The 27,606-nt window shown below is 40.7% G+C and overlaps 1 protein-coding gene across 1 annotated transcript in view; it reads right to left on the reverse strand.

Annotated features, from left to right (window-relative positions):
• glis1b (GLIS family zinc finger 1b) overlaps nt 1–27,606 on the reverse strand; it is a 99,438-nt gene that overhangs the window by 19,764 nt on the left and 52,068 nt on the right. The window contains exons 5-6 of the mRNA XM_085151283.1: nt 8,563–8,724; nt 4,423–4,533 (exon numbers count right to left, since the gene is read on the reverse strand). Coding sequence (XP_085007409.1) covers nt 4,423–4,533; nt 8,563–8,724 — 273 coding nt within the window. The remainder of the gene's footprint in view (nt 1–4,422; nt 4,534–8,562; nt 8,725–27,606) is intronic.

The following is a 27,606-nucleotide window of genomic DNA, read 5'->3' on the forward strand; positions in this document are numbered from 1 at the left end:
TTTTGTCAGTTCCACATCCGTGATGTGAATCTCCCACTTCACCAAAGATCTGGGGACCGAGTGAGCACAGTGATGATCTGAGCTGTGGGACATGGCGTGCTATCCTGCAGCCACCAGGAGATGGGCACACTCTGGTCATAAAGTGATGGGAATGATCAGAAACTATACTCAGGCTGTGGTGACTGAATTTTGGTCAATTGGTACTAAAGTGTGACAAGAAAACATCCCCCACATCATTAAAACACCATCAGCCTGAATGGCTGGTACACGGCAGGAAGGAGCAATGCCGAAATATGAATGTTTTATCTGAATGCAGAAAGGGACACTCATCAGACTAGGCAACGTTTTTCTAATCTCTTGTTGGCCAACTTTGGTGAGCCTGCACAGTTTGTAACCTGAAGTTTTTCTCTGACAGGAGCGGTACCTCACGTGGTCTTCTGCTGCTGTCGACCATCAGCTGTGTTGTAATGAGTGGTTATTTGAGTCACTCTTGCCTTCCTATCAGCTCAAAGCAGTCTAGTTATTGTCATTTGACCTCTCGCATCAACAATGAGAGACCTGCGGTTCAGTGGATATTCTCTCTTTGTAGAGCGTTCTCTGTAGAGATGGTTGTAGGGATGCACCGATACCGATACTGGTATCGGGGCCGATACTGTAAAATGTGTGTGTACTCATACTCGTAAAAGTTAACCGATACCATGAACCGATACCAACTTATTTCATTAATCAGAGAGTGGCTTGTCATTTCTGTTGTAGTTTTTTAGATTGGCCACTAGGGGGCCAATTATTATTTTATTTATTCTTTATTTTATAATAATTATTTTGTTTGTTTGTTTACAATATGGACACTCTGCAATAATTTAAAAGTTTATTTTATTCTCAAACCTAATTTGTATTTATTTTATTCCAAACAGAAGTGTTTATTTATTATTCTGAAAGCTCGAGACAGTGCCAATAGTTCAGTGATATTTTGTAAAATTACAATGTGGAGACTCTGCAATAATTTAACAGAAGTGCTTATTTTTCACTTGAAATTTTTTTGTGGTCATTTTTATTAAGATTTTATTTTTTATCGGCAGAGAATAAAATAAAACCTGTCTTCCAATTAATTGCATTTGTGTGTGTGTGTGGTAGAAGTATCGTTTTTTGTACTCTGTATCGTCAAGTACTCAGATCCAAGTATCGGTATCGTATCGGTTTGAAAAAATTGGTATCGTTGCATCCCTAGATGGTTGTGTTTGAAAATCTGCTGAATCGACGGCACTGCTAGTTGATTCAGCTACTTAACAGTGAAACTTGTAATAGTAAAACTAATCTCTACAGTTTGTGCAGAGCAACACTTTTTAAATGAAAAATTTGTATTTGATGTTTATACTTGGCCAACATCTATTATAAGCAGGCTGAGTTTAAAGCAAAAAGCAGCTGGTGCAACTCTTAAATATTTGAATCCAATATGCGAGTTTCTTTCATCATTAAATGTATATCAAGTTTGTGTTTTTGTAATCGTGCTGAGATCTATGCTGACTAATACATATTTTTCAGTGGAGTGTTTAATAATAATAATAATGAGTGATAACTTCATGATGCCAAGAGGCATAAAACCCTGGCAGTGTTGCTGTGGGCCCTCTGAACGACTGAAGTCAAGTGTCGGTAATCAATTTGCAGGCAAGCACAAAGTCATCCAAGATTTTTATTTTTATATTCCAACATCACTGCGACCCTCTCAGTCTGTTTGTCTGATGTTGTGGTCAGTTTGTGGGTGGAAACATTGTTCAGCAGCAGTATCATCCCATCTACTTGACTCTCAGATTATTCCCTCAGAGTTCATTCAGAGCAGTAAGTGAACAGATTATTTTATCTGTGGCTTGTATCTTTTAAGATTCTGGCTTTGCTGAAAAGTCAAATCACAAGTGATTTAACTCCCCTCCCCAAAAAAGCTGAACCTAACAGCTTTACAGCTGGGATTTTCCATGTTTTGATTTCACATTTAGATGCCGTAAATCAGTAAATGTGTCCTTGTGGGGATTCTTAAGACAGCCCTGCAAAGCATTCATTGCGAGTAATTGGGGCTCTGCTTTCTCCACAGCGACACTCTTAAAGGTTTTTTTTTTCCTGCTTTGGGCCAAATCCAAGAGTGGAGTAAGAGCGTTTGTTTGACATTTGTCCATAACATCTGGCCACTGGGGTATTCTGCACTACAGCTTATTAACAATGCTACAAGCACACATGTGTTTCCCTTTACGACACTAAGCAAAGAAACACATCATCCAGCCTGCCACTATCCAGCCCTTTACACAACAATGGGCCCTTTCTCTCGCTTATTTACCCACTTTCAGTTAGGGAAAGAACGGGCTTTTGACCACAAGCATGATGAAATGTGGTCAAACCTGATCTATTGTTGGGGAAATGATTCTCAAAAGAGTCTCCACTACACGGCTAAATGCTTCAAAACCCCTCCGTTAGAGCAGCTTGATGGATCTGCAGATAAGAAAGAACAAATGATGTTAAAGTTGCAGCTCTACCCGAATGACCCGATAAGGTCATGCAGGAAACTAGCTGCAGAAAAAGATCAGCTGGAGCTGCAAAATTTCATTTCATTTTTTATTTATTTCACACTTGGTTCAACAGTTTCATCCTTTCATGCACACAAACCAGGCTTTCCCTTGATATAACACGGCAACCATGAGTGAAAAGGAGAAGGAAGAAGAAAATATTCTTATTAAACCCCGCCCCCCCCATCTACATTTCAACTAGTGGGCACCATTGGAGCCATTTGTTCTTATTTTTTTATTATTTTGAAATTAGTTAAAGTTTGTTGTTAGTTTACTTATATTTTGGGATTTATTTACAAGTTATTTGTCGGTTAATATTTTGTTTCAATGTTTGTTTGATGTTACTTTGTTAAATTAGTCAGTAAGAGCTGTAGGGCCATTTTTGTTTGTATAAATAAAGAGACTGGTATAGGACCAGCATGTACTGGGGTGGGCCTATGGTTTTTTACCAGAGCAGGAGAAGCAGCAGGAAGTAACAAAAATTGGATCTTGTTATTGCCAAACTGGATAAAATAAACCATAAAAACTCAACTTTCAAGTTTGGACAGTGGACGTCTTTTGCCTGCGTACGAAATAGTATCTCAGTGCAGCAGTGGCTTGTGGACTTTTAACTGTGGGATGTTTGGTTTGTCAAACAAAAGGAATTGCCACTACAGGCACCATTAACCAATGAACACGCGAGCATTTATCAGACCAATCAGCAAATACCTCAGGACATAATAACAAGGAGAAAATAAATAAATAAAATAAGGAGTTAGCTCGAATTTATTTCGTATTCTTCATATTGATTTATCGTTTTAAACATGTAACACTTTTTAAAACAATGTATATTTGTACAACTCTTAAGATTATAATGAAGAGAGTTCCACAGTCGTATACTCCTAACTGTGGTCCCAGTGAGCTGATGCTTAAAATGATATTTCCTCCCAAACACAGGTAATATATTATCTTTAGCCTTAAACATAATTAATAATGTCCGTAGTTTCACTAAACCTTCTACTTCCAATAGTTTCGATTTTATAAACAATTTATTTAAGAATAAATGAACCATGACGCAGCAGTTTTTAAGTTTTAATGTCCACTGGCTTTAATTTGCTACTTAAAAATGAAGAAAACAACAAATGTCAGCGGTAACAGCTGACATACTTTTGGTTCCTATCAGGGATGCAACGATACCAATTTTTTCAAACCGATACGATACCGATACTTGGATCTGAGTACTTGCCGATACAGAGTACAAAAAACGATACTTCTACCACACACACACACACACAAATGCAATGAATTGGAAGACAGGTTTTATTATATTCCCTGCCGATAAAAAATAAAATCTTAATAAAAATGACCACAAAAAAATTTCAAGTGAAAAATAAGCACTTCTGTTAAATTATTGCAGAGTCTCCACATTGTAATTTTACAAAATATCACTGAACTATTGGCACTGTCTCGAGCTTTCAGAATAATAAATAAACACTTCTGTTTGGAATAAAATAAATACAAATTAGGTTTGAGAATAAAATAAACTTTTAAATTATTGCAGAGTGTCCATACTGTAAACAAACAAACAAAATAATTATTATAAAATAAAGAATAAATAAAATAATTATTGGCCCCCTAGTGGCCAATCTAAAAAACTACAACAGAAATGACAAGCCACCCTCTGATTAATGAAATAAGTTGGTATTGGTTCATGGTATCGGTTAACTTTTACGAGTATGAGTACACACACATTTTACAGTATCGGCCCCGATACCCGATACCAGTATCGGTATCGGTGCATCCCTAGTTCCTATATGATGTTTCTTTTTAGACCTCTGCGCTACACACAGGTGTTTTGTCCTGTTTCTCACTCTAGCAGAGAGTGTCTTACCTTCCTACGCACCTGTTGCTCTTTGGCTGAGTGGATCTTGACGTGTTTGCGCAGGGAGCTGGGATCCGTGTAGCGCTTGGTACAACCGGAGATCTGACATGCATACGGTTTCTGGGAGGAGGGAGGAAATATTTCTGTTCAGTTATCAGAGCAAAATGCATAAATTTAGCTTTTCTAATAACAGAGACACAGAATAATATAAAAAAGAAAATTGTAAAGGAAAGGAGAAAAATTAACATGCAGTAAATATGAAACTTTGTGTAAGTAAAGGCAAAGATAAAGTCCTACCTTTCGGCTGAGAAAGACACACAATGTGAGGTAAAAGGAAGACCAGACAAAGGATGAAAAGAAAAGACAATCAGTTGACAAAAATTTGAATACCACAACATCTCTTTGGTTATTAGTTTTTCAGGGTTTAAAGCATCGTGTTTCACTTGCAGTTGCACTCACTCAGCAATGAAACCCATCTCTCTTGCTACTGACAGCACCGATACTGCATGATTAATAATGTATAAAGACTTAAAGACAAACACTATAATATATCAGCGTAAGAAAGACACTCACTGGCCACTTCATTAGGTACGGCTCGTTAATGTAAATGTCTAATCAGCCAATCACATGGCAGCAACATATAGACGTGTTCAAGTATTTCAGGAACTGCTGATCTGACATTTTCCTGCACAACCATCTCTACGGTTTACATAGAATGGCCTAAAAACAGAAAACATTCAATAAGAACAGAAATGCCTTTTTGATGCAAGAAGGTAACAGTAACTAAAGAAGAACATCTATGAATGCAGATCACATAAAACCCTAAAGCAGACTGGCTGAAGCTGTAGAAGAGCACACGAGGTGAACAGGAAACTACGACCTCACTGCAATGTTTTGAAGGCAGGGTCAGGATTGGTGTGAGCAACCTGAAAGCATGAATCCTTCATGCCTTTATCAACAGTTCAAGCTGGTCGGTGCTGCTGTAAAAGTGTGGGGATGATCTAATTATTGCTATCGTGTATATAACAATATTCATGGACCAAAATCTCTGAATTATGTTTCCAGTACTTGAGTTTTATGCCATGAAGAATTAGGTGGTCCAACCCTGTATTAGAAGGCGTAGCTAATAAAGTAGCTGGTGAGTATAAATGATCTTATTCAACCATGTTGAGGAGTATTCTGAATAATTAAGCATTTATGTGATTAAGCACACTTGATACACCGTGATGGAGTACACCACTTTCATTTCACATTTTTCTAATTAAAATGAAGGATGGTGACAGAGATTTTTTTACATTCAGTAACATAAGTTTTACAGACTTTATGATCTCTGCGCTTTAACGTTTTCTCTAAGTAACCTGTTGTCATTCCAAAGTGCTTATAATGCCACTCATCTCTGTTTGTTTTGCCAAGAAACCGACTCGATACAGCGCAGAGCCCCGACTTTCAAAGAAAAATAAAAGAGTGAAGTAAAACTTCTGTGTAGGATAAATATAATTAAGCTTTAAGATGATTTTCCTCCTCAGTGTTTCTGGCAGCGCAGCCGACTGGGCAGCACAGCGAAAGCCATCGTGGGGTGTTAATGTGAGGCCATAAGCATCGGGGTCCCAGATTAGCTGCCTCGTTTGGACGAGTGTGCAGTGGAAGAAAATCCCACACTGACAGAATAACACAAAGTCTGCATTAACATTTCTACTCTTACTACTTGATAATTTACTGTTACATATAGAAACGTATTGGTGCACGGCCAGTTCAGTGAAAACAGGAGGAAATATTCTGGTTACAAAAATACTGCTAAAATTAAGTTTTCTGGGAAGAAAATCAAGGGTGACCCTACCTGACCACTGCTACTCTTTTTCTAACCGCTGGGAATAATGGCGTTACAAGTAATGGTGTTACTTTTTTCAGTAACGAGTAATCTAACTAATTACTATTGCTATTGTTACAACGCCGTTACTGTTACTAACAAGAAAATGTAGCACGGTCGCGTTACTATTTTTCAACAAACAGACGGTTGAAGCTGTGTTCAGTTTACTGCACCTTGTATCAGTTGCACAGAAGTAGCTGTCAGTAATCTGGGCGCAGCAGCTTTAAGCAGCTGCGCGCTCACGCAGATCACTTTCTGCCCGACGACCACTTTTTGGCACAACACCTGAATTTATTTTCCTATTTATTTCTAAACAATTTAATTTTAATAAATGGACTCGTACTGATAATCAAATCAAACACTCGTAGATTATAAGTCTTCAGTCAGTCAGACACATTCATGCAGTACTTTTTCATGCTTTGGAGGCAACTCTTGGTTCTTACTCCAAAATGATAATAATAATAATAATAATAATAATAATAATAATAATGATGATGGATTGGATTTATATAGCGCTTTTCAAGGCACCCAAAGCGCTTTACAATTCCACTATTCATTCACTCTCACATTCACACACTGGTGGCTACAGTTGTAGCCACAGCTGCCCTGGGGCAGACTGACAGAAGCGAGGCTGCCATATCGCGCCATCGGCTAAACCGATAAAAATACAGACTAGAGGAACAAAAATTGAATGAAAAGCAGTGGTGCATAATTGTGTATGCTTGGTAGGGAATGGTGGTAGGGTAGATTGATCTGTAATGATGAATCTACCGTGGCTCAGGGGGTTGGGAAGCGTATCTGTAACCGGAAGGTCGCCGGTTCGATCCTCGAGCTCTCTGTCCTGGTCATTGTGTCCTTGGGCCTACCGTCTACTAGTGATGGCCAGAGGGGCCGATGGCGCGATATGGCAGCCTCGCTTCAGTCAGTCTGCCCCAGGGCAGCTGTGGCTACAACTGTAGCTGCCTCCACCAGTGTGTGAATGTGAGAGTGAATGAATAGTGGAATTGTGAAAGCGCTATATAAATGCAATCTATTCTTATTATTAATGGTGCAAAGCAGAATATTTGCATCTAAAATAGGATATAGTGTAAGTAGAAGATAGAAATACATTAAAAAATTACACAAAATTCAAGTAAATGAGTACTTAATTACAGTCCTGCTCTCACCCGATGGTGTTGGGCACTGTACGATTAAAAGTGCTCTAGTCCAGCGTTTTATTGGGAGGCACATATTGAGCTGGTTGTTTCAAATCAGATTTAAGTCATCTCTCAAACGCAGACTGTAGATTCAGATGTCAGAAAAAATTAATTGGGATTCGATTTATTGACTTAAAGGGGAAAAAGTAAAAAATTTCTCCCTTGCAGAGGAAACCCGACGTACTTAAGAATATAATTTGAGCCCAACAACTTCTTCACTCCCTAGCTGTGCTGGCATACGGATGGTGATAAAGTGGGTGGTAAATTGGCGGGGCTACTGAGACATGACGAGTGGCAGCAACGGCTGACTCAACCTTTCCTTCTCGTTGCACGGGTCAGAGGAACAGACAAAGCTCTGTCTGAGCTCGCAGACCCAATCCAAGCCTGTTATGGCACAAGCTGCAACTTGGCCAAATGACACTGATCGTTTAATGATCTGTGGCATGTCACTGCGAGAGGAAAGTGGGTGAGAATGCCACACGGCTCACTGACTGACAGCAAGTTAAAGTCTAACACTGTCATGATGTGGAAATAGGCATTCGAATGTTGTAAAATCAGAGCAGGGATACCATACGATACGCACACTCACGCACACACCGAGTCACGTCAAAAAGTCACGTTTATTGTTGCCAGCCGTAGTCTGTGTTTGGTTGTGTATCATCATGGAGACGCCTACTATAGCAGGAACTAAAACAAAGGTGGTTTGGATTACTCTGTCAAGTGTTTATATGTCTGAACGTGGGCAGAAGTTACCAACGCGACGGCTACAAATGAAATGAATGAAACGATACAGCGATGTATTATTGAAAGTTCAAAGATCAGCGTGGGCGCTAAGTAGAGGGCAACAGAAGTCGCCTCTGCCCACCTTCACACTCCTGCCAAACAGTCTTTTACATTTTTTTGTCCTTTTTTTAAAGCATCCTGATCCGAGACGCTCCTGACATTGAGGCTGATGTGATGCGATTGCAGTACGGTATCCAGATACGTTCCTCAAACTAATCCCGAAATGGTTTCAATGAAAGACAACATATGCAAACATCAGTAGTTCAGATTAAACACCGGGAGGGGGGAGGTGAGGGAGCTGACCGTGTCCAGGTGAGTGCGCTGATGCTTGGCCCGATCGCTGGAGTTGCTGAAAGCTTTCTGGCAGCCAGGGTGCTGGCACAGGTACGGCTTCTCTCCTGTGTGGCTCCTCAGGTGGATCTTCAGATTCTCCAGACGAGAAAACGCTTTGTTACAGCCCTCGAACTGTGGAGGAGGGAAGACAGAGATTAGAGCACAAAGGCAACCGCACTTTGGCAGGTATGCACGGGACCACACAGGAAAAATAAGCAAAAAGCCCACATGCATGCACACAAAAGAATTTAAATCAATCGGTGTAAAGCTGGCAAACGTTAGAACCGTGTGGGTTGTGTATATGTGTGTGCATGTGACTCAGAGATAAGTTGTTCCAATCTGTCCTTCAGTCTCATAATTACTCGCACAGATGGAGCTCGCTGTAAACTATATATTAACTAGATATGGAAAAGAAATTAAATACTTAAAGAAAACCTTTTCCGCTGTTACGGTGGGAGATGCTCAGATTAAACACGAGGACAGCAACTTGTGATTCACAAGCTCAGGCTTCAAAGCTTTCGGTTACAAGGCTCAGCCAATCAGAAGAATGTTGGCTCAAATGCAATTTTGCAAACAATTTGTTTTGCACTACGACTCAATACCAGAGAAATAAAGATTGTGTTGAACTCACTCGTGCAAAGCCACTCTAGTAAAGGCAGAGAATAAAAGATGGACCTGGGAATTAGCAGAAACTGTCCACTTTAATAATGTGGGTGGTATAAGTGTGAGCATTTTTTTTCCGTGGCTATTATGTTGCAGATCCAAAGACCTTTGTTGAAAAGCACATCCACTTGAAAAACAGCCGCATTCATGGCGGTGCTCTTGTCTCGAGGCTGCCATCTAAATCGCCGGGAAACTGGAGTGTGCCGTGCAGCAGCAGTTAATGGGCTGTAATGCATAGCATGAGATAAGTGCGCTGCTGTGTATAGATCATTAGACTGACAAGTGACAGTGACTGTAAACAAGCTCATAGCCGACCCAGCTTGGCTCATTTGATCCCGACCACTCTGCCAATGAACACCACAGATTTGTTAACATGTGAATGATTCATGAAGCTTCTCGCATATCCGCTTCTTCTCTTAAGGAGAAAACACAGCAGGCTGGTGGAAAGGGCAGTCCCCATCAAAGCCCCCCTACAGTGGATGCTGTGTAAAGAGTCACAAAGTCTACTGGTGCACAGTAGAAAAGGAAGTACGGTTCACTGGTACTTTTTTCTATTTGTTTCAAGGTCAAAGATTTTAAGTTCTTAGGAATAATCTTAGATTCACATCTTAACTTTGACAAGCATGTAAAGAAGATTTCTAAGACGGTCAAGGCTAATCTGAATTGTTTTAAGTTAATTCGGCACTATATACTAGAGGTGGGAATCACCATACATCCCACGATACGATATTATCACAATACTTAACACACGATACGATATTATTGCAATTTTAAAAAATATTTTGCGATATTCAGATTCTGTACATAAAGGTAAACTTTATCAATCATCATTTTCTCTAATATCAAAGTCTCACACTCAGTCTTTCTCTCATTTCAGTTTGATTGTTGACAAACTGAACGGTTTGTATTACAGTCTAGTCCAACTTAACTGAATCAACCATCTGGTACAATTATAGCTATTCTGAACTATGCAGTTTATGAAAACTATGCAGCCCCTTCAGCAACTGAAGAATTTGAAAGTAAATTAAAACAAAATATAATTTTACATGAAATAAAAAAGTTTTAAACTTCATTAAAATAAAACATGTCTTAAATTAAAATAAGTAAACTGTCATGTTTATTGCTGCCATAAACAAGTTAAACACATTTGGACAGTGAAGGAATGTCAGGATTCTTGCTCAGAAAAAGGATCAACATGCTCTGAAGTCAGAGCACAAAAACTTTTTTGTAACAAAATATCGATTTCTGCTGTCCCTGTATCGATACATTATTAGCAAACAAAATATCACCATACTACACAGTATCCATTTTTTCCCCACCCCTACTATATACCCACTTCAGCAGCTCAGATATTTATGCATTCGATGATATTTTCTCATTTTTCATATTGTACGACAGTTTGGACCCAAGCAGCACCATCTACAATTCAGCCTGTGATGTCCTTATATAATCAAACCTTAAAAATAATGGATAAAAAATCAGTTCGGTGGCATCATTGTCACATTTTACAGAAGTATAACTTACTTAGTTTTAAGAGTTTTAATCATTGGTGTTATCTTAAATTAGTTTTTAAATGTATAAATAGGATGGCCCCAGAGTGTCTCAATAGATACATTCAGAGACAAGATAGTAATCGTGTTACTAGGAGTAAGGGGAACGGCAACTGCAAGATATTATATCGCAGATCTACATTCGGTCAGTCAGCTTTTTCTATAAAGGCCATCTGTGGAACTTCCAACCGATATCAAACAGATTACAGACATTAGATCTTTTACATTGAAGGTTAAAGTTTGGTTAAAGGGAAACCAAAGTTGTAGTCATTTTATCTGATGATTTTTATTTTATTTTAAATGATTGTCTATCAATTGTAATTGTATTTATGATGTAATTTGGTTTTATGAAAATGTATGTTTTATTGTAATATGTATTTATTTAGATTGTAAGCCCAACAAGGGACAATTGTTGAAAATTAGCAGTAGCTATAAACCTATGTGCAGTACATCAGTCTCATGTCTTGCACCTGAACTATGTTTAACTGCACTGTCCCTTTTAAATAAATAAAAATTCAAATTCAAAGGTATCACTTGTACGTACCCTTATGCACTTAACTATCACTCGGTATAAAAGCAAAAGCTGTGTCAGGACTCTTCTTCTGTACAGTCATTTTTCTGTCACCCAGTGACGGCTTCATTCAAACCATGTCAAGAAAATAAAATTTAAAACACTCAGAGTGAGCCAGGAAAGCATCCGCTCTGGTCAAAATATGACTATAAAATTCTTAAACCATAAATTTTATACAAAGTCTCATACAGGAAACTATTTTTCCGCTCAAAACCAGTTCTGGAAGCGGCCTGAATGGATCTCAGCTCCAAGGCTGTTATAGGGGTGTTGTGGCCTTTCCACTGTATCCATTGTACCCTGACCTTTAGCGAAGCCTCCTGACAACAGGTCAGGTTACAGCTAAGGAGAGAGTGACACCATTTTTCTAACGGTCCTTCAGCTACATCTAGACTCAATACTCATCCCTGGTCTTCTTCATTCAGTCGCACAGTGCAGGCAGGACCTTCTATTCACCGAGGCTCCATTTAATATAGGCGAAACCTAAGCCTGACATGGTAGAGCCGTTTTGGGTGACCATGCTGATCTGCAGGTTTATGCATGTGACTGAGCAGCTCAGTAAGAGAGTCCTAATCTGCCCAATTATGGCTACTCAATGCATAGCTCCTCATAAAGTTTGTAAGACCTTTGGGTGGATGACTCTGGAACAAAAGCTTCCTTTCACCTTAATAAGTTGCATTTTTCCATTTGATTTCCATCATAATTTGCAAACTAAAAATGAGACTGACAAAAAAATACTGAAAGTTGGTAAAAAAAAAAAAAAGAAAAGAAAAGATGGGACTATTAATGCCTTAAAATTGTATTTTCTCACCAAAGTGTAGCTGGATATTGGTGGCACTATGATACCTGGGAAACAGTTTCTCATCAGTTTTCAACACTCAGCAATTAAAATGTATTGAAGTTTGAAATGAAGCATTTCCAGCCAAGGTCTGCATAATCTGTACTCGTCTCATTGTGCTGTAAATGGATAAAACTGAGGCCCTCAAGTTAAGACAACACGTGCCAAAGGGCCCATAAACAAATTCATTCAGTCGAGCTGCAAACTGAGGTTTAAAAATGCAGCTGATAAACCGTCAAAGTCTGCGCTTCCTTGTAAGGCCACCTTCAGCTGGATTCAAATTAGGGGTGGGCAATATAAACGATATAAATTTGGCCAACGATAGAGATTTTGACTATATCGCTCTAGCGCATGTTGATGATGTCATCAAGCTGCGCCTTTTTTCGGTCGAAAGCATCCCAGCGGCTACAACCATTATCATCTGCAAATAATGCCGGGCGACAGTCATAGCAAAGAGATGAAGCACTTTTGAAATAAGGGGAAAGACAAAAACTGCGCTTCCTCCACTTCCGTAACATTGATTCATTAATGTTGAATTCTCTCGCAGCTGCTCTGTTCCCATGTTGTTACAGTATATTAATAACTAACCTCGTATTGTGGATGAATAATCTCAGTGGTTCTCCTGACTGAAGTTTGGCCCGTGTATAGCATCCTGCTATGCGATTGCATTTGTCCCTGACCACCAGAATCCCTCACGTTAACTTTTAATGAGTGGAAAAAAGTTGGCGTTCATCCTCCAGCTTCACTGTGCTAATGTTATGCTAACATAGCTGTGTCGCTAGCAATCATGTAGCACAACATGTTTAGGTGGAAGCTAACGAGCTAACTTCCTGTTAACTTCTAACTCCGTTAAATTTAATAAATTCTGTTTTCATGGATGTTAAACTTAATAGTTACACCCGATAAAGCAGCAACGCTGATGATTTAATTAAAGATGAAAGAATTTAGACCGTTTTTAACTCTCAGTGTTCGTTTGACTTTGGGACCTGAATCTGACGGAGTTTTGGACCCAGATTACTCTGCGAAGCTCGTCACTACGGCAGCCGAAATGCTCTGACAATCCATCAAGCAGTGCGGCTTACCAAAGTTGTACTAAAACATTTTTTTAACAGATTTCTGCCAAAATCGGTTCAAGGTCAGTAAGCACAACCAGAATTCATACATAAGGCACACTCTCGATTTTTGAGGAAATTAAAGGATTTTAAGTCCTTATAGTGTGGAAAATACGTTATACAGAAGAAAAGAAAAAATATTATGATATATTGTTACCGCACATGCTTCAACTTATATCGCGATATGAATTTTAGGCCATATCGCCCAGCCCTAATTCAAATGTGACTCAAAGTTCATAGATTCAACTTTACAGCAGATGTAAACAAGTTTATATGTTTGTTCGATTCTTTGACAAACATGAAGGAAGGATACTGGCATTCATTTGGTGAGTTAAAACTAGAACATCCATGACATAGTAGTTCATCCGGCTCTTGTGCCATTCACAACTCACAGGTTAACGTCCATAAAACAGCACATATGTGCTTGACTTGAACACAGTTTGTGTGAAGACCCATTTGGCGATCATTGTGTGCAAGTTTAATTCAATTCGGACCTTTCTAAAGAAGGAGGACTGAGACTTGTGAATTCAGGATGGATGGACGTAAAATGACAACAACAAAAGCCCAAACATCTCTGTCAGCACGGTAGCATGTCATGACGATGATATGGTGCTTAAAATGAGAGCTTCTTTAATAGTATGGAAGTTGTTTGGCTACAAGAGGCGAGATCTGCAACAAAGCACAGAAATAAAATATGGAAGAAAACTGTTACTGAAAAAGGTGGAAACAACAAACTTGTTTCACCACTTGAAGCAAAAACACACCGTCGAGTACAGCCGGGCTGTGACGGCTGGAAAGGAGGAGATGCTAGCAGCTGCCGATGTGCAACCCAAAAGTAAACAAATGACTCAAGAAAGGTCTCGCAGGAGACTCGCTGGTTGCACTCCATATGACAGGAAGGTTATTGATGCAATTACACGGAGCTAAAAGAGGGCTTTAAGCAGCTGAATCAAACGTTCGACCCCAGACAACATCCCAGGTATTTTTCCAGTTTCCATTTTTTATTATGTGAGAATATTGTACAGGTTTCTGCAGCGTAACGAGGTGGTGACTGTTAGCGTGTTAAGCAGTTATGCCGCACTTTTACTTAATTTCCAGGGAAAAACACCACCTGGGCTACGTTCGTGTTTACCTTTGACTCATCCTGTGTCACAACTATTGTGCTGTATTGCTGCTGCTGGCACCTTGACAGATTCACACTTCGAATGAGGTCGTCTATCATCAGCAGTTCATTGGAAAAAAGGATAGAAAACGCCCTTTGCACTAATAAATGCTGCTGCCTGCAAGCCAGTAGAGTATTTTTCAGCATTTTTTACTTGTTATTTTCATACATACCAGTATTGCAAATTTCCTACAACTTTGAGGCTATAATGCTCTCCCCTAACAGCCATAATGCTAAAATCGAGGCTTCAATATTTTTTATTTCCAGCATATAAATAAACTTGCTTCAAGTTCTTCATAATTTATCCCTGACTACTGAGCTTCGATTGGGTAAAGATAAGCCTGTAAAGCTGAGATGCTATCAAAGTAAGCATAAAAAAATTTGCAGCACGATCACAGCTAAACGTCTGCTTGCCAGACTGAAATGAAAGATGAGGAAAAATATTCACAATTCCTCAACACTACACAAACACATGCTGTCTGGGGTTCAGCATTTAGCTATAAAAATGTCTTAAAGAGTTCACATCATACAATGCTGTAATGCGGGAAAACATTATTCTCGAGTCATACCAGGCAAATGTTTTGGATGAAAACAAGAGAGGCAGCAACTGTGGGAAAAGTTAATAAAATCTGTGCGAATGAACATCCACGCCGCCGTACCACTCGTGACAGACAAGGTCTCTGCTTACTGCTGAAACACGGCGCCGGGCGTTCAAGTTCGGAAAACAAAAATGGCTATTATTGACGTGCCAAAAGTTTATTTATGTATAAGGGAATAATCACTCTTTCACTCCTTTTTTTCTGCAATATAAATTTGAGGTTGAATTATAGTTAGGGGTCCGCTGGGGAAACCGTGTTAATCGTGTAAAGCATATTATTACTGCGGGATCACCACTTGCAGTTTGCATGGAGACGGCCAGAGTATGAGGTTTTCCTGCCTGCTGAGAAACCAACAGGCACCGCCACCTCTAGGCATGAATTTGTAGCAGAAACCCTGCATGAAAATGTTTTGCTAAAGTGAGACATTAAAGCGTGGCCGATCTACGGGTCCAAATGATCCCTGTCAGCTTCATTTCATTTGGTGTTTAAATGAAATACGTGTATACTGCTTCTGCCGAATGATGTCCAAGGGGATTAAAAGTGTTCACGTGGACATATTTGGTCTTATCGTGGCTATTTTATATGTCATGCTGTGTGTTTTCATTTCCAACTGAAGTAAAAAAAAAAAAAAAAGCCTTTACAATAATATTTACATGTTAAGAACAGTGTTGGTCAAGTTACTTGAAAAAAGTAATCAGTAACTAATTACTGATTACTTCCCCAAAAAGTAATCCCGTTACTTTACTAATTACTTATTTTCAAAAGTAATTAATTACTTAGTTACTTAGTTACTTTTTAAAAACACGATTTACAACCTGAATAGGTGATAAAGTGATAGATCTTTCAGCCCAATTCTACTTTTTCTGCATAATCATCATACAAAATGTAATCAAATGGAAAAGTCTCTTTTTAAAACTTGTTTTATTAGTTTTAATCTTTTAACTTTATGCATCAAGCAAACATTTAATTATCTGCAACATTCTCTGACTGGAAGAAATTAGTTTAACATTTAAACCTATTTTCTGCACATTCCAGCACATAAAATAAAATATTTTGTGTGTTTACACTCAGTCTTTCAAATAGATGCAAGTAAAACACAGCAGAAAATAAATAAAGTCAAAGACTAGCGGTCCTGTTGCTCTATTTTCACCTGTAAAGCAGGAGTGGGGTAGGCGGAGGGTTACCCTGGTGCAGGTGTGCAGCGGTCAGTGGAAGAATCCGCGAGTTTCTCTGTGAGTTTCCCATTACGTCGTAGCTACTCGGTGCTTGCTCGGATGTTTAGGGCTTTTTTCGCTGTAAAAAGAAGTTTTCTTCCCACGCACAACGGACACTAATGTTTTTGTCACTTTTTATGGAATCAAACTCAAAGTAAGGTCAGTACTTCCACGCTTTAAACGCTGCACGCTCATACTCTCTCTGCACTCGATATATGATCCATTGTTGATCTGCACACAGCTGTTGTCACGAACGTCGCACTCGCGTACGTCACTGTCATGAGACGTTCTCGCGAAAAAATCACGGTTTTAGTAACGCAGCGTTCCTACGGGAAAGTAACGGTAATCTAATTACTGTTTTTGCAAAGTAATCCCTTACTTTACTCGTTACTTGAAAAAAGTAATCGGATTACAGTAAAGCGTTACAAGTAACGCGTTACTGCCCATCTCTGGTTAAGAAGCATATATTGTACATCAGTAGGGTCCTGCATCATCCATGAGAAGTTGACTAAAACACACAGACTGAAGTGGTATAAACAGAGAGCTCTGGTGGCTGAGGCTTCTACCTTTGATGTTATCTATGCAAACACTTTAGGCGGAGCTAATCACATTAATTGCTTTAAACATGTTTAGTTTTCCTCTCTGAAAACCTCTGTCTAAGGGAAACCAGCAGATGACCGCACAAGGGGAGCGGCGCTGGCAGCGTGGTGGGATTTGAGCCCCATTTGACACCATCTCACCATTGATTTGGGGGGTGCTCAGTAGCATAGTAAACATTGGCCATGACAGCGGGGTCCTGACACGGCTGAAGGGGGCGAGAGCGGGTTGAAAGGGTGGACAGGCCGCCGATCACAACAGACAGATTATGGGCCCAGCATGCAGAAGAGTGGCGGTGCGTCGCGCCTGAGGCCTTCATGGGAAATGACTCCTGACTGGCAGGTAAAAGGCCAAACAGTTTCAGAGCTAAAAGGCAGCAGTGTACCGCTCTCCTCGCATGCAGCGGCTCATTAGCAACCTGCCGGAGCTGCGGATGATGGGAACAAACTGGCCGTTATGGACGGGTGCTGCGGGAAATATGGCTGCTGACATGTGTAACAGAAATCTGATTAAAAGCCTTGATGAATAGCGTACGAGGAGCGATGCAGAACAGCATCAGAAGCAAATCAGAGGTTTCTTTCCTCCTGAAAAATAATATCTGACTGTGGCCTTTGCAGCCAAGGTCATCATTGACAGAAGTATTTCCCCTCCCCCCAAAAACAGCTCCAGGATTTTCTGCTCACCTTTATGGAGTTGCTACAAATCCCTCCTACATCACATATCTCTACATCAGCACTTTCACTAACGAGTTTAATTGCTAACTAGCATGAAATCCCCCATTTCTCATGTTCTGGGGGTTCCCCATTAAAAGATTCTCTGAGCCTAACAGTCACGACTTCTTTTCTATAATTGGTTTTAACCCAATACATACATTAAAGCTTCTTAGCAGGCAAGATGAGGGCAAGAAGTGTTGGTTGCAAATGAAAACACTGCCAAATAAAACATGGTATAAAGTGCCAATGCTCAAAAGCAGGTTGTTTAACATTATAGGTATGAAAAAGGGAGTTTGAGGGAATGAGTTGGTTTATCACAAGGTGTCTTTCTCTGCCCTGACCAACGAGGAAAACCACCAACACTTCAGGATCTGTTCCGAGGGAAGGCTGTGGAGCAGAGTGCCCCGGCTGCGGATGAGAGAAACATGTGCATTTAATCTGCCGGCTTCCAAATGCCCTGTGGCAACCACAGCAAAGAGCAGAAAAACGTAAATGGATGAAATTATATCCATATGATTCAACGAGACAGCTAAGGAGAGGCAGGTTTCTCATGCGCTTCGTCAAGATGCAAAATTAAACACAGCTTGGCTAAAACATTCGCATTACATAGTTTACACATATCATTTCCAGTGTGAACCGAGATGCTTTTAGCAGCCAGCTTCATCTGCTGTGAATATTAAAAAGAATCAAAGATAGCGAGCGGCTTTTTATGTTTATAAGATGAACAATTAATTCACACCCGCCTGCTTTGAAGCATCTTTTCTACTTTGCCTCCTGATCTCTGTCTAATTGTTGATTTATGAATGTAAGATATGAGTACACACACACACGACTGCGAGGGAGGGAGTGTTGTCCAGATGCGAATGAACAAGAAAACAGAGCAAGAGCTCAGCCGATAAATTGGTGGGAGGAAGTAGTCATGTAAATGACTAAAGAAATTGTTCTTAACAGCTATTTTGCACTCATGCCTGAATAGTTTTGGGGCCAGATTAAAAACTACGTGGATGGCACAACAGGAAGCATTCCTATGATGACTAAATGGGGCTCGCATAATGAGCCAGCACAGCTGCTTTGTTTCTCTCGCACGCTGCTTGCTGAAGATTGAGGAGGAAGTGTAGTGATGGGTCTGAACCCCTGCTCCCGCGGTGGAGGCCTGGCACGGTGCAAGCCTGGGTGCACAACAACACGGTGAGCTTTCATGGAAGCACTTAACCTGCTGTGATCCAGAGACCTTCATTCAAATGTCGACCAGCTCTGCAGCCCTGCTTCACATTAGGGAGCTAAGATGTGATTTCCCCTTAAACCTGGCAGCCCGGGTTTTACGGGTTCATCAGGTTGAGGCGGGGAAGAAAATCCAGGGTCACGTTCTTATTGAGATGAAGTGAGCTGACAGGGAAAAGGATATTTACTGTGCGCTATCATGGAGAGTTAGCTGAAAAACCGAACGTAATTCCAGCTAAATTGCACTGGCATATTTAATTTTCCTTCTGGGCAAAGGATCAGGGTGTTAAGAAATAATTTTCACGTGGACATATTTTATACTCGACTGAATGAAAACGAGCCAAATCTGCAGTTTTAAAGCAGTATTATTGATTGCATACATATCAAACAGCTCGTGCCTCAGAGTAAAAATAGATCGGCAGCCTCTTTGCAAAAAGGAAAAATCGGTGGTTGCATTTTTTTTTCTTTGCGTGCTCGACCTCTGGGCCGTGACTTTTGATTGCAAGCTAATTTCACAGGTCGCCTGGTAGGAAGCAACGGGCCCTCAAACAACCTCAGTCTAACTCAGATTGTGGCAAAAGTTTGCCGTCTCCTTTATAAAAGCAGACCGACTGCAAAGACACTGATCAGTTTGAGTCAACCTGTGCGGTGAGCGCAACTTAGCTGCAAAGCATCTTTTTGCAATAGGAGATTGCCAGCTGTATTCCAGTTACATTGCTAAATAACAGCAATGTCATTTTGCAGATAATCGCCATCCTGCAGTCGCTATTTGAGGAGAAATTTCTGAATATCTGTGTGGTTCTGGTTGGACTCTGAATATAAGCAGTTAATGTGAATTTCTGAGTGTGAAGACGGCAACAGATTTGTGAATTTTGCTGTATTATCACGCACAGATTGCATGTAATTGTCAATTTGACCTCATTCAATTGGAAACTCATTGCAGACTGACTCCATCCCTGTGTTACTGCATCAAAGCTGCTTTGAAGAAAACACTGCGATCAGTTGCAGACCTGGTCGCTGTTTTCAAAGCCAATAAGATCAACAGTTTACTGCACTCAGTCGCAGAACTGTTGGTCCTACGACTGTCTCATATTTTCTCAAAACTATTTCTTTTCAAATCTGTTCCACATCTGGCTTAATTTAACCCTTTAAAATCGGTCGGAGCGGGCACGCTCTGTTTTGCGTAACTATTTTTAAATCCTGGTAGCTCTGCAACCACGTGAGTAATAATGCAAAAAAAAAAATTTTTTTTGCATATGAAACCGGAGGAGTTGTACTTACATCTTATGCCATCAGCTTGTCCTCGGTCACAGTTTCCTTCCACATATAGTTTTGCAAAAACTGCATAAAAAGCACTTGCAGCAACAAAAACATAATATTCCAGAAACACGCTTTGCCGATCCGATCAGCTGTTCGTAACACTTCCTACATTGGATTAGACGTCAGCACGAACTATCGCATGTCCGCCATGACCTGCCCGAAACCGGAAGTGACGTCATTTTCGCGGAAATGTAGTTTTTTACCGTCCGGGCCTCAATGAGCCTATACTGGTGTTTTTAAAAGTTATGTTTGACTTTATGACTTTCTGTGTGGTTTCTGGGATGCTTAGGACTCATATTGCACTGCTGGAAATAGTTTATTTTGATGCATATGCTGCTTTTTTGCAAATTTGCATTATAATATTTATTTTCGTTTTTCCTGCAGTATATAAAAATTGGTGTATTTCAAAAATAAAACTATGAAGACACTCAAAATAAATTTCCTGTGGTGGGAAACTATTTTGTGCAACTTTTTTGTATTTACAGTTTTGAGGGATAAGCCTCTTAAATTTCTCTAACTAGAAATATATGTTAAAAAAACAAAAACGATTTTCAATTTTTTTGTAGTTTATTGCACTTTTTTGCAATTTATGTAATCACTATGCACTTAATTAATACATATTATTAAAATCTAGGCTGTAATGGTTGTATTGATGTATATCAACTTGAAATGCTCCCAAAAATGGCTCCACAGCATGTAAAAATATAATATAAGCTCTGGCGGACTTGGTTCTATGGTAGGTCTTAAAGGGTTAATTGTTAAAGAATTGATTTGGACAGGCTCTCCTTGCATCAGTGTTCCCTAACGATGCAATGACCACTGTGTTTGAGAAGGATTCTGGGTGTTTATTTTGGTGATGAGACATGATCCTATTATGCCTCCGTTCAGCTCCTGAAAGAGCCATCCCCCTTTATCATGACAGCACAGTCGCAGCAATCCTAAGCATTTATAATGGCTAATTAGAGAGCAACACAAAGCTTGCAGGGCCACAGCCATTAGTAACCATCAAGACATTAATTATAAACCCATTCACGAAATCCGAACCCGCCATGAAAAAGACAGACTGGGGGTTACGCAATGAAAATCCTAAACATGATCTGTGTTCCGAGCCGGCGCCTGGACTGATGTTACTGGCAGTCAATGCAGGATCCTGTTTGACAGGCCCATGAGCTACGGCATCCTCTAACACTCGGCCTTCAATCCATTCAGCACCTTTCACTCACACTTGCCTCCATTCGCACTCTCGCTTTCTCTCGCTGTCTCTCTTTTACCCTCTTCAGCCAATAAGCTCCTCTTGCACTGCAATGGAGTGTTTTATACCTTTAGTGCAGCGGTTCACAAACTTTTTTTGCTGGGCCCCCCTTTGTTTTACAAGAAAAATGTTCGCCACATCCTCCAACCACACACGCCCATATTTTGCTCCGTTGCGGCTTATTTCACACCTCAAACAGTTAGTAAACAATTAAACAATTAGACTACTAACTCTTTTACGCTACGTCCACACCTACATTGGTATTTTTGAACACGCAGCTGTTTTGTTCACACGTAAACGGCATTTCGAATCACCGAAAACGGAGATTTTTTAAAACTCAGTTTTTGCGTTTACGTGTGGACGAGGAATACAGAGTTCGTCACGCAACGTCAAAGGTATGTGCCTTTTTTCACGTCAGCTGTGCGCCACGTTATTGTTTACATGAGATGAACTGCAGAATGGCAGATAAACAGTATTTTGTCTCTATCTGCAGGTCTATCTGTCAGGAGTAGTTAGTTATTACAACAAGTGTTCGTGAACTAAAAATCAAGAATGTGGGATCCTGTTTGTCCGTGATTTGAACAGCCCAGCGCTGCTCCCGACGAAGGGAAAACCAAGGCTGTGTCCCAATTCAGGGTCTGCAGCCTTAAAGGCCGCATTTTAAGGCCGATTACGTCACAGCGACGAAGGCTGTCCCAATTCGAAGGCTGCTCGAAATGCGGCCTTCAAATGCGTCCTTCATTTCCCTGAATTTTAAGGACGTGGCGGTGTAGACTTCGTGGCCCAACATATCCCAGAATGCATAGCGCGGCGGTGGGTGTGGATAATTTTGCCGAAAAAACAGCGGATGAGGGGCGCCCGAAGAGTAAACTTTAAGTACTGAATATCATGTCACTTATTTATGTGCAAATGTTTAATAACGAAGAACATTAAAACATTCCTGTTGGCCACATGTCAGCAAAGTCATGTGACATTAGTGACGTTTGTACTAACTTGGTTTTAAAGCCTTTACTTTAAAATATACGCCGTTCAATAGCTGAGCTTAATCAGAGAATGATCAAAGCTCATGTAGAAACAAACAAATGAACAAAAGATTTTCTCCTTCATTTCTGTCAAACAAAGCTGTATGAAACGTTTCCAGCTGTTAGTGTCATGGTTGCTAGGCAACCTGGGCAGCGCAACGGAGGCTAGACCGTCCCATTTCACAAGCCTCGCACTTCCGGCCTTAGCGGTCTTTAAGTACGCGGCCCTTGAGGACCGTTGAGGCTGCAGACCCTGAATTGGGATACAGCCCAATCCTGCAGGCAGACCTACCTCAGCACTTGTGCAGGTGAAACCAAAGGGAAGATTTGCTTCACCATATTTTCTAGTCTTTGGCTCAGAATGAAGTTGGTTTGGAAACATATTCAGCGATGCTTCACCTCCTGCTTTGCGTTTCTGTGGGCGCCCGTGCTAGCAGTGTCCAAGCATTTCGTCCCCCCCCCAGGGGGCGGGCCCCACACTTTGGGAAGGTCTGCCTTAGTGTCTCCATTTTTTACTGTTGGTATTGGGGGATGACAGACGCCAATTCACCAAGAGCCAGTGGTGACAGAAATAATTACATTTAATCGATCCGATTTATGACTCTTATTAATTATTTGACACATGCTGTAAAACGAGTCCAACGTGACGATTAGTCAAGTTTTTACTGGCTCCAACCAGCCATCCATTATTTTCTCCTTCTTCTGTGACTCGATTTCTTTTATACTTTAACCTGCCTTGTGTTGATCTGCTTCCTCTTTACATGCACAGCCCTTAATCTCGCAGACTGAAAACCTTCCAAGAAAACGTGCCACCCTGCTTGCTCAAAACGTTGCATGTCTTGGGACTGGATTTCATTTCAGTGCTTTAAGGCTGCTGGTAATGGAGAAATTGGCATCTTTGCACATTGCCACAGGTCTGGAAAGAAGCCCCAGCTCTGACCACAGTTCCTGACATTAACCATTTCTGCCCTAGAAGGAAAAAAACACGCCCACTAGTCAACCACAGCATCTACCCAGTAAACCAAAGTACGTTGCCAGTAGCTGTTTTTTAACAGTATAAAAGTGCTTAAGTGTTTATTTTGTTAAAATTTGGATTCTTGCTGCGGTCAGAGAATAGTTCATACTACAAGCCAAGTTTTATTTTTATTGTTATGCAGACACGCACACACTTCTCTTCTCCCTTTTTTGTTGTTTCAGCCGATAAGACGAATGTTAGTTCGTCTTGCGCAGTGATTTAAACGTGTGTGTGACGACCTAACATAACGAACAGGACGAATCAAGCGTTTCTGTGCCGCACAGGCTTGTTAGGTAAAAAAAGCGAAGGCCCTTCTCCCTCTCTGGCAAACTACTCCACACAACCCAAGAGTTGACACAGCTGTCTAAAGAATCACGCCTACTGTGGCACACACTGGCAACTCTATAACTCTGACGTGACAACAAATAAACATTGCTGAAGGCCAGAGAGTTGCCAATCAAAACACTTCCACGCCAGAAGTGCTATAGTACTGAACAAAAAACATGCCAGCAAAATTAAACAATAGGTCAACGTGGCACCGTGATCGACACCAGCCCAAGGACTCGAGGAGGGTGAAGGGGAAGAGAGTGCGTTTATGCAACCCTCTGGAGGGGGACCAGACCACAAAGCCTTCTGGGTAAAAAAGCTGCCGCCTAAGAAATGTGGTGCAACTGCGATGCCACGGTGCCCCTAGATTTGTTCACTCCTCGCCGTGCCAAGTGTGTTCTTTTCTGCTCTCCGTGGGCTCCGAGGTCCAGTTTCCAGTTACGTGGATGAGGCTGGTTGCAATACATCAATCCGCGCTGCACATTCGACGTGTCAGGTCCAATCACGTCTCGGGCACTCTCCGCGAGCACATCGCCATTCATTCGCATTTCAATAAATCACTCGACCACATTTCAGTATATAGTTCTCAATTCGTATTTTCAATATTGCAGTCGACACTTACGCGTCTGTGCCTCCCGTTCAATCAGAAGATGCATTTACTGCACTGGGAAACCGCTCCGGTCGTTCCTGTGCAATTACCGTGCACTCAGCGATCCATCAATAGTACAAAAAACAAAAACAACCCAATATTCTTCTACTCGCTGCTATTCTGTGGTAGATGTTTTCATATTTATAGAATATTTCCTTCAAACCTTTCATCACTCGTATATTTATCTTAGGTGTAACACGAGCACTTACTGAACTGGCCGGTTACAACATCTTCCCAATATACAACATTTATTTCCCAACTGCACTTCAGTTCATGCATGACCTAATCTACAGTTCTTGGCCTTATTTTGTTAAAAAAGAAAAGAAATTGAACGGCTGACTGATGCTTTGTTTGTTTTGCCTCTCGTATGAATCCAGCGCAAAATGGATATGATTTAACTTAAAGGCTTCTCGGCACTACTGTCGTTCTGCCCAAATAACGAAAGCAATCTGGTTCGAAATAAACCTTTTTACGTTGATGTTAAACTCAATCCGAAGCTGAACAGATTGAACATGAAACAGATGCTTTTAAAAGCAAACAGCAACAAAGATCATTAAGGACATAAAACTCTATGGGAGAGAGGTAAATCCCTGCTTAAATATCAGCCTCTGTGGTGCCAGTTCTGCTGGGTCACACAATCATAAAATAGGGTAACAGGAAACTGAAACATATTGTGTATCCTGACCTTTTATGTCCTATTGAGTAATGCGTTGCTCCACTGCTTTCAATCAATGCTTTGCACCATTTTCCAGCATAGTTAATGCTCTACCTCGACCCTTTCATTGGCATCTCTCTTCAATCTTTGGATGTAAACACATATACACCGTCTCACTTTCGAAAGTTGATCGACCTGCATCAAAAGCTCAAGTTCTGTGTGCAGCAGCCTTGCTAATGCTTCAAAAATGCTCTTAACGTCTGCATTCGGTGCATACCAAATCACTTGTCATGCATAATGCCTTGTGATGAATTCTGGGCAAAAATGTCATTTTTGGGGTGACATCAGTGGAGCTGGATTGGCTGTCTGGCTCCGTTTCTTTCAGCCTTCACTTTTTCTCACAAACATTCAAATTAAAGCCGGCACACTAACCACAGAACACCACGGTGCATAATTTAAACTTGACACCCTAAACGTAAACATGTCTTTCGCTACATAATTTACTCGTACTTCTCCTGGTGTTTGTTTTGTACGGTAGCAACTCAGTTTCACATATACGCTGGCTGCAGGTCTTCGCAGGTCTGGTGCCGTGTACGTGCCCGGGTGGGCGAATGGATACTGCCGCCTTGGGGTTGTACTGTGGCCCTGCCACTAAAGTAGTCCCGGTGTGTATAAATGTCCTTCTTATTTGCGTTTTTTGGTCGGAGATGCGAGGATGGCTCGGGGTAGATGTTGCTCTGGAATAAATACTCTGCAGTGACTTCTGCAGCACAGACGAGTCAGCAAAAAATCATTTAAAAAAAGCAAACACGTGGATTCACTAAGAGATTTACTTCTTCCACAGACACAGAGCACACATGCTACAAACCAGCCAGTTTGGTGGGTGTTTACAGAGCGGCTGCTGTGGCACAAATGTGTCTGGCACAAAACAAGGCCGGCGTGTGAATACGAGAAGTTGGAGAGGATGGCAGCCTCAGAAGAGAAAGAACCTGTTATGCCTTAGCTTTATAAAATACCACAAACTGTGGCTATAATTATCTGTTTGACTGTTGCAGAGAAACGGCTATGCACACATAATGCACACGATCCGTGACTGCACACAGCGCGAAAGCACTGCTACTGAGCGCTAACAGCCAGGGTCATTTTTCTAGAAGGGAGTCTAAAAAGATTTCACAGATCTTCACCATCAATCTATCCTCTGTCTGCTCCACGTATCCCCGAAACAGCCGTCCGAACATCGTGGAGACCTCAGACACACAATCCGGCTTCGTATTGCTCATTTATTAGTAAACTGATCTGCCTCAGTAGAGAGGTTAAACCAATTATGGTTTTGGATGGAACACAATTATGACACAATGTCTGTGCAATGTATGACCAGCCGCTCCTGATACCGGAGTGTGGTAAGTTTGAGGAAATGGGGAAACTCAAAATACGGCATTCCAGAGAAATGCGATTAAAGTGTGATCACATGAAGCAAATCCTGCACGCTTTGATCAGGTTATGAGGTTGAAGGCCGTAGGCAGAGATGGGCTGTAACTTTACTTGTAAGTTACTTGTAACGCGTTACTGTAATGCGATTACTTTTTCCAAGTAACGCGTAAAGTAAGGGATTACTATTGCAAAAACAGTAATTAGATTACCGTTACTTTCCCGTAGGAACGCTGCGTTACTGCGTTACTAAAACCGTGATTTTTTTTTTGCGAGAATGTCTCATGACAGTGACGTAAGCGAGTGCGACGTTCGTGACAACAGCTGTGTGCAGATCAACAATGGATCACATATCGAGTGCAGAGAGAGTATGAGCGTGCAGCGTTTAAAGCGTGGAAGTACTGACCTTACTTTGAGTTTGATTCCATAAAAAGTGACAAAAACATTAGTGTCCGTTGTGCGTGGGAAGAAAACTTCTTTTTACAGCGAAAAAACCCCCTAAACTTCCAAACAAGCACCGAGTAGCTACGACGTAATGGGAAACTCACAGAGAAACTCGCGGATTCTTCCACTGACCGCTGCACACCTGCACCAGAGTAACCCTCCGCCTACCCCACTCCTGCTTTACAGGTGAAAATAGAGCAACAGGACCGCTAGTCTTTGACTTTATTTATTTTCTGCTGTGTTTTACTTGCATCTATTTGAAAGACTGAGTGTAAACACACAAAATATTTTATTTTATGTGCTGGAATGTGCAGAAAATAGGTTTAAATGTTAAACTAATTTCTTCCAGTCAGAGAATGTTGCACATAATTAAATTTTTGCTTGATGCATAAAGTTAAAAGATTAAAACTAATAAAACGAGTTTTAAAAAGAGACTTTTCCATTTGATTACATTTTGTATGATGATTATGAAGAAAAAGTAGAACTGGGCTGAAAGATCTATCACTTTATCACCTATTCAGGTTGTAAATCGTGTTTTTAAAAAGTAACTAAGTAATTAAGTAATTAATTACTTTTGAAAATAAGTAATCAGTAAAGTAACAGGATTACTTTTTGGGGAAGTAATCAGTAATTAGTTACTGATTACTTTTTTCAAGTAACTTGAC

The sequence above is a fragment of the Neolamprologus multifasciatus genome, chromosome 23 (genome assembly GCF_963576455.1).
Source record: "Neolamprologus multifasciatus chromosome 23, fNeoMul1.2, whole genome shotgun sequence".
NCBI lineage: Eukaryota > Metazoa > Chordata > Actinopteri > Cichliformes > Cichlidae > Neolamprologus > Neolamprologus multifasciatus.